The sequence below is a fragment of the Propithecus coquereli genome, unplaced genomic scaffold (assembly GCF_000956105.1).
Source record: "Propithecus coquereli isolate 6110/MARCELLA unplaced genomic scaffold, Pcoq_1.0 Scaffold172, whole genome shotgun sequence".
NCBI classification, from domain to species: Eukaryota; Metazoa; Chordata; class Mammalia; order Primates; family Indriidae; genus Propithecus; species Propithecus coquereli.
The window spans coordinates 207079-219802 of NW_012141858.1; the positions used below are offsets into that span (position 1 = coordinate 207079).

Below are 12724 nucleotides of genomic sequence, written 5' to 3' on the forward strand. Positions count from 1 at the left end.
GATGTTTCACTCAAAATAGGAGAGTTTTGCTCTACACATACAAGGAAATATATATCAGTATAGATTTAACACAATATAGTCTTCATATGATACCATCAAAAAAGTGAGCAAACTTGCGGAATGGAAGAAAATGTTTGCAAATCGTGTATCTGATAAGGGACTTGTATCCAGAACATTAAAAGAACTCTTACAACTCATTTATGAAGAGACAGCACATTTTTTAAATGGGCAAAAGATTTGAGTAAACATTTCTCCATAGAAGATATACAAATGGCCAATAAGCACATGGGAAGATGTTCAACATTGTTAGTAGTGAGGGAAACTCAAATCAGAACAGCAATGACATTCAACTTCACACCCAGTTGGGTATCTATAATCAAAAAGACAGGCAGTGACAAATGTTGGCACGTATGTGGAGAAATTGGAATTCTCAGACTTTGCTGGTGGGGCTGCTTTGGAAAACCGTCTGGCAGCTCCACAAAAAATGAAACAAAGAATTGCCATTTGACCCAGCCATTCCAATCGTACGTGTATACCCATAAGAAATGAAAACATGTCCACACTAAAATTTGTATATGGATGTTCATAGTAGCATTATTCATATTAGCCAAAGGGTGGAAACAACCCAGATGTCCATCAACTAATGAATGGATAGGTAAAGTATGGTATATCTATGTAATGAAATATTATTTGGCCATACAAAGGAATGAACTACTTATGCTACCACAAGGATGACCCTAGAAAATTCTAGGCCAGTAAAAGAAGCCAGACACAAAAGACTGTCTCGCGTGTGCGTTCTCTCTGTCTCTCCCTGTCTCTCTCTCTGTATATATAGCACAATTCTGTTTACATGCAATGTCCAGAATAGGCAAATATATAGAAACAGAAAGTAGATTAGTGGTCAGTGTGGCATGGGAGGGCAGCTAGGGAGGTGGACGGGAATGAGGAGTGACCTCCAGTGGGTACAGGGTTTCTGTTAGAAGAAATGAAAATGTTCTAAGTTTGATTATAGTGATGGCTGCACAGCTCTCTGAATATACTATAAGCCTTTGAATTATATACTTTAAATGAGTGAATTAGACATCTTCACTCCTCAATTTTGTGATACGCACACTAAAAGCAAAGTGAATCAAACAGTAAGGTTATTTTGGTATAGTTCATATGTATGCCAGACTTCAATTGGGAATTGTTTTAGTGGAGATAACCTGTGTTATGTTTCCTTAAGACAGCGAGATCATGAATAAACACCTTTTAACCTTAGATAAACCATTTGAACTTTAAATTTTCCTCTTTGCAGACAAGTGTCTGTGTGTGAAACACGTATACCTAATTTTTTCATAATGTATGTTTCCTTTTAAGATATAACATTTCTTTTTTTTTTTTTTTCTTCCTCAGCCACAACAAGTCGTTCAGAAGAAGCCTGCTCAGGTAAGGAATGGCCATTATGATTTTTTTCTCCCAATTAATATAAAAAGTAAAGTGAAATATATAATGAAAAATAGTCCCCCAATAAAACCTTTAATTAGTATTTTTCTAATTTTGGTTATGTCAGCATTGCAGTATTCTTGAAAGTTTGTTGTATCCTTCAAAGTCAGGAATATATAGTCTGAGGTTATGTCATTAAAAACCCAAAAACTTTGTCTTAAGTGTACAAAGAAAATATAAATACTTCTAAAAATAAAGCTAGTTTATTTCAGTGATTCATATGTAAAACAAATATTTAATCTTATCATGTGTTTTAACAATTCTTAAACATCAGATTTTATCCTTTCACCTGACTGTCCATATTTCATTGACTTGACGTGGGATTTATTAGTTGGAAATATTTTATGATCCATGACTAGAAATATATCTGTTCATTGAATTATTTCATAACATGTGATGATCCCAAAATACCCCAAAGGAGGCTGGGAAAGTAGAAAGTTAAATGGTACTAAAGTGCAGATTGCTAAAATCTCAGGTCTTGTTTAAATGACTGAATCACAGTCTCTGAAGTTTTTGGAAACATCAAAATTAGGAACCAACTTTACTTCTCTTGTTCCATATGCCTGCAGTTTTTTATCCAAACTGCAATCTATACATAGAAACATAAAAGTCATATTTATTGAGAAAGTATAACTTGAAGAAAGCAAAACTGAAGAATAAATTAATCTTGATTGTGAAGAATGTGAGCCATTACTGAAGTGCAAGAATGTCCTGCTGTTCTCTTCCCTTCTGAATTTATAGAGACACTTAGGAGATCTAGGTGGTATCACGCAGAACCTGCTAACGTCAGTCATTAAGCAGTGTCCCGAGTTACCAAGTTGCTTGTAGAATCTCTTTCACATAATTTCAAATATCCATGGAATCTTTTTTCCTAGAGGCCTTTAAAAATTACCTTGCATCCTGTTCTCTTAGGACAATGTTGCTTTGTCTGGGAAAGACCACTGGGCCACCTTGTATGTCTACTGTTCTTTAAAAATTCTTGGAAAAGAATTGAAGCTTCTAAACACACGTAAGGATCCAAGGAATGTGTATTCAAATAATGATATGTGGACTTTAAGTGGAATAAAAACAGAATTATCACCCAAAAAAAAATCATTCTTATTGCTGCTCCCATACTTAAAAGTCAAGAGAGCAGGGAGGACACTAAAAATACTCAGTGTTTGAATGTTTGTAAGCAATGCTGAACAAAACAAAATATAAACAAAAACTTAACTTTTAAGGAGGAGAATGTTTAGCTTCTCATCCTTCATCAGTGCAAAAAAATCAAGAGGAAGTAAATTGATAGTTCTGTGTGTTTGCGTCAAAGGATACTGCAGAGTTCACTTTGGCATCACAGGCTGTGAACTGTAGATTAATAACTTTACATGGTTTGTTAACACTGATTCATTCCCTAGTCTTGGTGTTATAGGGAAGATGAGTCAAACAAAAAAACAGTCACTGCATCTAGAAATGTGCAATCTAATTCAGCTGTTCTTAACCTTGGCTGCATATTAGAATTACCTAGAGAGTACATACATATATGTATGCCTGCACCCTGTTCCGTGATGTGTAGGAGCCTGCCCTTGTGAGCAAATTGAGCATCTCTTCTGAATTCTATGTTCAGTGATGTCAAGTAGGTGGCTTGAAATCCACTATGGTGGGAGTGTTTACACCATGGAATTTGACAAATACTACAAATCAGGACTTTTTTTCCTGGACGGCAAGTTGTTGTACATTTATCTACATACCAATGGCCCCAACCTTCAGGGATTCTGTTCATTTGATCTGGAGACCTAAGCATTGGTATTTTTTATGAACTCCCTAAATCATTCTAATGTGCAACCAGGGATGAAGACATTCAGTAAAAACACGTGAGATGTTTGAACATTTGTTGAGCAAATGACCACAGAATGTCAATGTATATGGAGCTCATAGGGGATACAGATGAATGAGTGTAATGTCTCAGGTTATTAAGAGGATGATACCCTGAAGAGTGGAATTTTATTGTTTTGTTTGATTTTGTTGTTTAGTTTCAGAAAGGAAAATGGAGACATAAGTTAAGGGAAAGAAAGAAAGACATTATAGTTAAGATAAATGGTATATGCAAAGGTAGAGAAACAGGAACAAATACATCATAGGTGAAGATTATTAATGTGGCTAGAAATTGGACATGAATACACCAAGAAATAATACAAGCGGAATCACAATTTGTTTCCCAAGAAAATCAGGAATCTCAAAGGAGCCACAAGTGATTGAATTGCTCCTCACTGGTAATCTGGGTGTCTTACAGACCCTGCTCCAGATTTCCCCTTTAAAGGAGAAGAGTTCAGATTCAGAATTAGAAAAAAGAACATGAGGTCATTGGGCTACCTAATTTATATTGACTAAGGATACAGTGATGGATTCTATAAACACGGGGACTACATGGATGTTCATGGAGGATAATGTAAATTTTACACTACATTCAAAAGAATCTCTTTTTTTGCCATCTGTTTCTTTCAAAATACCCTCCCAGGTGGCTTTTCCATGTGGCAATCTGGATTAACTCAGGCTGATACCCTTTCTTTATCGACAGCATTTTGAAGGGCTACATTCAGATTCTGTTTTGAGGTGGTAAAGAGTTTAGCACAATTAAATATTATACATCTAAATAAAAGGGCTCAGTGGTGTGTAAAGAGACCTAGGTTTTCCTTCCTGGCCCCACCACTGGGGGTTAATTAATTTACCTTTGCCCTATTTATCCACCTAGGAAATGGGGTAATTCTAATGCCTCTGTTCTTACTCCCAAGAATACTACGAGAGATTCATAATTATATGAATTCTAGGGGGCATTATGTTCTGACTTATTTTTGGCTGCTACGTTTTTCATTTCCAAAGGTTTATATTTTCAAAAATTCTAGAATTCTAATCAACTCAGAAGTATTACCTTTTTGACCTCCAGTATTTTTCATTGCATGCTTTTATAGTCAGGATTTTATTTAACTAGGGGAAATTTGATAGCAATTGCTACATCCTATTGTTAGGGCTAAAGCAGTCAGAATCACCTTCCTTGCATGTATGTTACATGTTGGGGAATGACAAAGACTCTGTGATAGAGTATCCTCGTGCCATTAAATTCTGACACCTCCTCGGAGCTTCAAAAATGCACCTTCTGGAAACTGGAATACAAAATAGCGAAGTTTGTTCCAAGGAGACAAATTCAAAATTATGATAAATCTCAGCATCTACATATGTGCTTATGCTTGTGTATATAAGTACATGTGTCTAGAGAGAAATAAAAATTTAAGGGAAACCCTACTGTGGGGGTTCGGAAAGTCCACCAGGTGCCATCAGTTGCAAACCTCGAGTGTGTCCCATAATCCTAATGGGAAAGTTAATAGCCTCTTAAAAATCTGAAGGGGAAAATCTGCAATATTCATATTAACTTTTTTTTAATTCCCAAACCAGTGAAAACAAAGCTTACTCAAGAACTCTACTATATTTTCATTTAAAGTGATAAAATAAGCAATAAATAGAAATTAGCTAATTAGAAACAAACAGAAATTAGCTCGTTTTTTAGCAGTTTGAGCAGTTGAATTCTCAGCCATATGGATTACATTCTTTACTTTAGTAGGAAATGGTGGTAATGTTTTCTTTTATTTCAGAAACACCATAAAAGTATCAGATTATTATTATTGATAGAGGGTGCTTTTGTTTCTTTTTTATTTTGATAAAAATAAATCTCTTTCCATCTCAGATGTCTAAAAATGTTTTGCTAGTTTATCAGATAATCTTAATGTTTCTTGATGTTCCCTGAGATTAGAAGTGACTCCTTGAATATAAAATTCAGACATTATTTTTCACCTTTCTTCCCTACCCGAAGGGAAAACAGGTTTTAGAATCTCGACAGTTTCCCATCCTTTCAATCTACTTTCCTCATTGTTGTACAGGCCTAGCAAGCTATGCCTCTAGCAATTAGGACGGGTATAAACCTGCTCCATCTCAATTTCCCAGTGAGAGAATTGGAAAGTTTTCAGTTTTTCAAAGACCGAAAACAAAGCTTTCTGTTTCAAAATAGAGTTTTTACCTGCAAGTAACATCTTCTGTGGGTGGTGTGCATCAGGGCAAAGAAATCTCAGTAAGCCTTGGATATCAGGGGATTTTCCCCCCTTAAAAAAAAATGTTGAATGTTTTTACAGAGACTTCAAGGGCAGTTTTAAGAATGTTTATATTTCAGACAACCTAAACATTGTTTGGAGCAAAATGAGAGATTTCATTTTGGGACAAGCAAGTTGATGAATTGCAGTCAGCATTTTGTTCTCAAAGAAGGCATTTTCACTGAGGGCTTTTAGTCTAGACATACAAAGAAGGAAGGAAGAGAGGGGACAGCATTCTCACTCTAACACTCATCTTTTACATGGTACCTTGGCCACTGCAGTGAATAGTTCATAATAAATCAGACTTACAAATAGTCACTCGTCTACTCACTCAGAGAGCATAGTGATTTATACCGCCTAAGTCATAAAGAGTACTGATTTATTTATTTTCTTACTTATGCTCTTTCAAGCTGGCAAAACATTTTGTGGGCCAGTAAATGTTTAGTACCAACTGGCAAAACATGAAGAATCATATCAAAGGCTGCCCTGAGTGGCACTGTTTTGTCGTATAGGAAATACTTTTTGATTTAACCTCTGATCTCTGACATTACAAAGGTCAAAGGAAAAGGAGAGAGCAAAGTAGAAACCGACGTTTAACCCTTAATAAAGTAGTTCAAGGACATAACAGCATAGGGAAATTGGAGGGCAGAGGAAGCATATCAAAATGATTATTAACTGTAAACAGATGAAGTAATTAGCTTAGCTAACAGTTGAAATACAGGAATATTGGCAGGAAGAAATCAGCTGTTTCTTGGCAGGGAATATCTTGCAGAGATGATATAGCTTCTAACAGAAGTGAAAGAACATCACTCAATTTGGGGCAATTTATAAAACTCCAAAAGACGAAATTTAGTGTTTATGAACTTGACAGGCTTGCTGTAGGAGTTTTTTTAAAGTGTAATTGTTTTTAACTGTGTGGGGAAGTCTGTGGATTAGGCTAAAAATAAGATGGCAGTGGCTACCTGCTTTTCCCATTCCTGTTGCGGAATGCTTTTCCTCTACATTTTGATGTGAACTGGCTAAAAACCGATTATTTATTCCCCATTTAAACTTTCTTCTTACTATCCAAAATTCTTGACCCAAATTAATATGGAACAAATAACAACTGGCTTTAAAACCCAGTCTTCCTAAGAAAATCCTTAATGATTGATTAGAAATAAGTTGCTTTGTCTAAGACACTTCCTTTACATTCAGAAAATGTTTGCTGGACACACAAATGTCTACTGAATAATTATTTGTTGACTTACAGTTATTGATATTTTTATAATCTTATTCAAAAGTCATAACTCTGGATAATGAAAAACATTTGGAACAATAATGATTAAAATCCAGAAATATTCTGTTCCCTGGCAACAAATGCAACAGCTATGAAAAATTTTATACATACAGAAAACAAAAGAAAAAGCTTTTTCCTAGTGTGTCGTGTCCCATTAGTAAGCACATCTGGAACATAACCATTCAGCAGCCTTTAACCTAACCACATATAAAAACTACTTTGCTTAAAAATAAGAGCATTCCTCAGCAGTTTTGGAAATGTAGAAATAAATTCCCTTCTTATGAATACTTTCTTCATGCAATGATCCCTTTGCTGCATCTTTAGCTATTAAACATAAGGCTCCTTTGATAAGAATTGGACCTGGCATGGAAAATGGATTCAACTTGGAATCCTCAGAAATCCTGAAACTTGCAATTAGTTTGTACATAAAATGATTTTCCTATCTGAAAAATGTGAGTACCACCTCAAGATTTTTTTTAAAATAGCCCTCCATCCAAGGAAAGAGAAATTTGTAGTATTCCAGGGACCAGTGTTGGATCCATTACAATATTTTCAGTGATGGAACTCAGTTGAGAGTACAAACAAGACAAGCAGGAGTGCATTTTAGAAATCTATGATTTCATATTTTATTTTCTTTGTGGGATATTGTTTAATAATTTTTATTTCTCAGAAATTATCATTGAATCACAGGTAAAGAAATAATCACAGAATGAGTCAATGAAATTAACGATCACAGTTCCACACTGTAGTCCTACAGGATTTTTACTCTTTTTCAGAGTTTTCCCATGTGGTTGTCACATTTTTTTCTCACACAACCCTGCCGTGTAGCTAGATGTGTATCGTCATTACTGGTCTGACATGGAAGGATAAGGCGCAGGTTACACAACCTGTTAGTGTCATGGCTGGCACCTGTGCTCGGTGACATCTAAGATCAACCTCCTTTACCTTAAACATGCCCTGGTGAGACCTTAAAACCCATTTTATTGAGTTGATGCTAACTCACACAAAGTAGTCCTCACCCTTCTAGGTTTTTATACACATAATGCAAAAATAAAGACAAGATCAGTACAAATGCTGTATTTGTACAGCATATTCAACTTCTCAAGTCTCTTGTTGAACAACATGTTTCCCTTCTATCATTTCCACCAGAATCCCTTGCACTCGCCAGATTCTATGGGCTATATCTGTTCCATTTAACATGTTGTTAAGAAATCTGTAAAGTTTTCCTAGTTGGAGGAAATAATCGCTTTCCATTAAGTTAAACAGCCCCAATCCATTTTAAATTAAAATATCTGACAGAGAAATAGAAAAACTCAGCCTTTGTGGTCTTGTGGGTCACTTAGCTGCAGATGGAACTTGAAAAATTGGTTCCTGGTCATTGCGTCTGGGAAGGAGAGCCCTTTATTTCTGTTCCGACGAGACCACCTCGAGGTATTTGTGAACAAGAAAAAAATCTTAAATGTGTCCTTCCGAGTTCTTAAAGAGTTGAACATACTAAGATGACAAAAAGAATGTCATTCGGCCATAACTACCCTTTCTGGATTACCAGGTTTATTGGCAATATAGCCTAAATCACAAATGGATTTCCGGCCTGCAGCATCGTGTAATGAAAGAGTTGCAGAATTCTTTGTAGTTAAGAAAAAATATAAGGACTTACTAAAACTGACATGGACTTTGTGATTTTTGCACTCCTTACAACACACAAAGAGGGGGCATTGTGGTGACACAACCCCTGAGTTTGCAGGGAGAGCATTTCCATTTCCCAGTTCCATTCAGAATCCACTGGCCTCTCTTCCACTGCAGACCTGCTGTTTAGTCTGCATCTGAAAATTAAACCCAGAGCTTCAGCTCTTAGCATTAAATCCTGAACTTTCTTGCAGCGCACACCCTCGCCCATGCTTGTGTGGTAAGAGCTCTGATTAAACTCAAAAGACATTTTAAAATTCCATCAAGCATTAGAACTTAAGGTTGGATACTGGGCTGCCATTGTCCTCTTTTTTAATCAATTAGCTGAAGTGTACCCCAAAGTATGTACCACATGCACTATGTTGAACCAAATTAAAAGAACAGTGATATGTGCAAACTACATTTCTGGGTTTTAGTGGGGGTTTTTTCAAGCTTAGCCAAAGCAATGAAAGAGTTACATTTATTAAATTCCTTTTTTCATGAACAAAAGAAAAACTAAAGCAAAGTGAGTGCAATTTTCCAATAGTTGTAATAAAAATAGAGTTCTCCAACTCTGCTCACCCCTTTCCCCTCATCAGTTTCCTGCCAGAAAAACTCACGTTTCGGCCCGGTGTGGTGTAGCTTCACTTGTCTTTGCAAAGTGGCCGCATGAATGGCCGGGAGCTGTTCAGTGTTAGAGGCCTTAGTGGCTGGTGCTCATAAAAATGTCACTGCACTTCCACTTTGAAAAGTCCTTTCATCTTCACATTCCTGAAGCCCCATTCCAACAGGTAAGCCTTCTTGACCACAGAGCTGCTGTTGAGCCCCCTCCCATCCCACCACCTCGTCCCAAATGAGAGAGGTGTGTGTAACTCTCGGCGACAGTAAGTCTCCTTATTTACTTCAAGGCTGTTCCCAGGGAGCTACACAAGCTCAAAGGTCCTTTGGCCATTATGTGGCAAACATACAGTAATTTTTAAAAACATGTGAAGGTGCAAGCTATTGCCTGCAACACACGGCCATGTCTTCTAAGTTATCAAAGAGGATTGAAGCTCAGTGGTCCCTACCAACACTGGTACCCTGTACTCTGTTATGGAAATAAGCTTTGGGGACTTCGGAGCCAGCTCCTTATTCTCCACGTCACCTGTTTCTGTCCCCTCTTTGTACCACAAAAGTGCCCTGTGTGAAGTCCAGCCAAACCGTGACGCTTAGGGCAGCTGAGAGTGGGTTTTCCGACTTCATTCCTAACAGGGACGATTGTGCTTCTCTTTGTTGCCCACATACTTGTGTCACAGCAGCCACGCATGCAGCAGAAGGCCAAGTCACTGGGAAGGTGAGAACTGAGGTTTGCAGAGGTAGGAAGTGCCACCCACCCTGCCAGCGTCATCCGTTTTGGAGCCATACCTTCCTTTGGAGGGTGGCCAGTTGGGGCTGTGCCAGGAAGGGAGAGTCCCCCACTAACTAGGCATTTGACAAAACCATCATTCTGAGAGTGTGAGAGCCACATTACCTCCAAAAGTTTAATGGAGTGAGACTCCCACCCTCTGATATCCTCGTCATGTTCCTAGTACTAATTGATAGTTACAAGTAGAAGAATTTCAAGGCTGGCGGAAAGACACATTAATAAAACAACTCACCCCGTTACGTTAAGAACTGTTAAGAAAAGAAAACTGCGTGAGAGCCCATTTTCAGCAGAGTTTTGTCTAAGGGGTTGGAATATCAGGCGTTTCGGGAGCTCAGATCAAGCAAAGTGTCTGGGAATGTTTTGAAAAGCTGATCGCATTCCATCTAGTACAAGGTCTTTGTAAGTTCATGGCCTGAAAATTCTATTTCCTTCCGGATTTAGAAGTACCTTGGTTTCCAGAGAGTATAGAAAAATCAAGCAGTTAGAAATAGAGTAATCACTGCTCGATACAGCTTAACTGCATTCGATTAATTTGTTAACCGTGAGAAGAAGGAATAAAATATACCTCCGGCTTTTATGCTGTGGTCTGTTTCAGAGTAGCCAGTGAAGTCCACACCTCATGTCACAGTGAGAAGTGAGTCATTTGGGGACGGACGAAGAGTGTATCTGCCCAACAGCTTAGTGACTTTCTGGAATTTAAATATTAAGTGAAAAGACGAGGTCACAGGGCAGCTGATCCCCGGCTTGTCCCTCTTTCGTCTGTCCATGGCTTTGATCATGCCACATCCTCCTTTGTGGCCAGGACTCCACAGAGAATCTCAGGGTCATGGCCTGCTGCCTAGTCAAGAGGTATAAACCTGCTGCTTAAATAGGTGACACCCACAGCGTGGGGGTTGGGAAGAAAGGGGAGGTAGCTTCCTACGTTCCACGTTTCCCACAAAACCCAAAGCAGACTAAACAAAACCGGTGTGAAATCTCATGACTTGATGCTGCCGCGGTTATATTTTTTAAGCTGTAATCCATTCATTTGTATGTGTGTTTATTCCCAGGATTTACAGCTCTCTCAGTCTTTGGGGGGAAGAGAATGTTTGAAACCTTTTGCAAAGGGTTTGCAAGTGAGCAGTGGCCTGTGATTAAAGCCCAGGATAGAGTGTGTAAGTGCGTGTGTGTGTGTGTGTGTGTGTGTGTGTGTGTGTGTGAGTGTGAGCGCCCGTTCATGTGGGCTTTTTCCCTCCCGTTTGCTGCTTTTACGCAAAAGCGTCACACATGGTAGCATTTAGGAGCCCCTTCACAGCTGAAGTGTTTCAAACACTAATGAATGGAAGTTTGGTCATATAACGCAGACAAGCTTTAAGGCATGCTTTACTGAATGGTGTACTGTAGTGACCTGGGAAAGGAAGAGAGGTATAAATTGTGTCGGTTAGCCACCCAGACAAAATGAAGCCATGTGGAAAATCAAATCTATTAAAGTATGAAGACTGTTATAAGCTGTTTTAAGCTGGTCATTCTTAAAGGGGCTCCATTTGCTGCAGGAATAAATGTTTACCTCTTCTCCCAGATCTTTTTCACATGCCGTCTTAGGAGACAGTGTGCAGCATTTGATAAAAATCATCCTCTCGCTAACGACGCTTTTATCAGAAATGTTTATTGTCTCCGCTTTACCACCCATGTCCTGAAAGGTACTGCACATTTGTTAAATAAGCAAAAGGAAAGAGCGCTTTGCGGCTCAAGCCGGCTCGCAGAAACCCCAACAAATTCCAGAGCCATAAGGAATCAGAAAAAAGGAAAGAGAAGGAGGAATTAGATTTACATGAAGAGGGGGCCCTGCAAAAACATGTATGTTAGATTTTCTCTGCCTGGCCAGCCCACCGTCAAATGTTTGGTCAATGTGGATGTAGTGTTGAGATTGAGCAGTTATGCCAAACTGTGGTTATTGTCTCAAAATGTGCTTTAACAAATACGAGAATGAAGAAATAGATTTGGAAAGGTTTGTCATCTGCTCTCACAGCTCTTTCTGGGCTCCCGCTCTCACGCTGCCACTGCTCAGTGACACAAAAGTCACATGCGGGTTCTGCCACCTGCCTGACTTGGCCCAAATCCTGGCCCCACTCACCCTGTAACTCTGGGCACATTACTTGTCTGCACCTTGGTTTTCTCATCTGTAAAATGGGAATACTGACAGACAGTACCTGAAAGCATCTGGTAAGCACTGTAAAAATATCAACTATTATTGCCCGTTTCTGGAAGATGGGTTTGTTTATGCCCTTAAGAAAGGATCCTCTTAACTTTATTTCTTACTTGCATGCCGGTTTTTAAAACTGACGACTGGCATGCTGTCAGGAAAAATTTATCCATTTCTTTTTTTTTCCTAATTGGTGAGTAAGCTTGCATTGCCCTGACAGTCTCTGGACGCCAAACAATTGAATTTGCTGACCAGCCGCCATGATGTCAAGCCTTAAGTCAACAGTAGCTAATGACCGCTCTGGGAAAAAACAACACCTTGATTCTTCAATTACAGTTTAAGAAGCCCTGGGAATGAGGGCTTGCCAATCATCGTCATCCTCTTTTGAAGCAAGCATAATGTGCTGTGGAAACCGGTCACCTCTGAACTGTTTGCAGGAGCAGCCCACACAGTGTAATGGTTGTGCCCTTTGTGTGTTCCAGGAGGAGACTGAAGAGACATCCTCACAAGAGTCCGCCGAAGAAGATTAGGGGGCGCCGACATTCGATTTCTACCTCAGCAGCAGTTGGATCTTTCGAAGGGAGAAGACACTGCAG

The 12724-nt window shown here is 38.7% G+C and overlaps 1 protein-coding gene across 1 annotated transcript in view; it reads left to right on the plus strand.

The window, feature by feature from the left end:
• Positions 1-12724, plus strand: part of HMGA2 (high mobility group AT-hook 2) — a 125001-nt gene extending 112277 nt beyond the window's left edge. Inside the window, exons 4-5 of the mRNA XM_012642029.1 lie at positions 1396-1428; positions 12611-12724. Coding sequence (XP_012497483.1) covers positions 1396-1428; positions 12611-12658 — 81 coding nt within the window. The 3' untranslated portion in view covers positions 12659-12724. The remainder of the gene's footprint in view (positions 1-1395; positions 1429-12610) is intronic.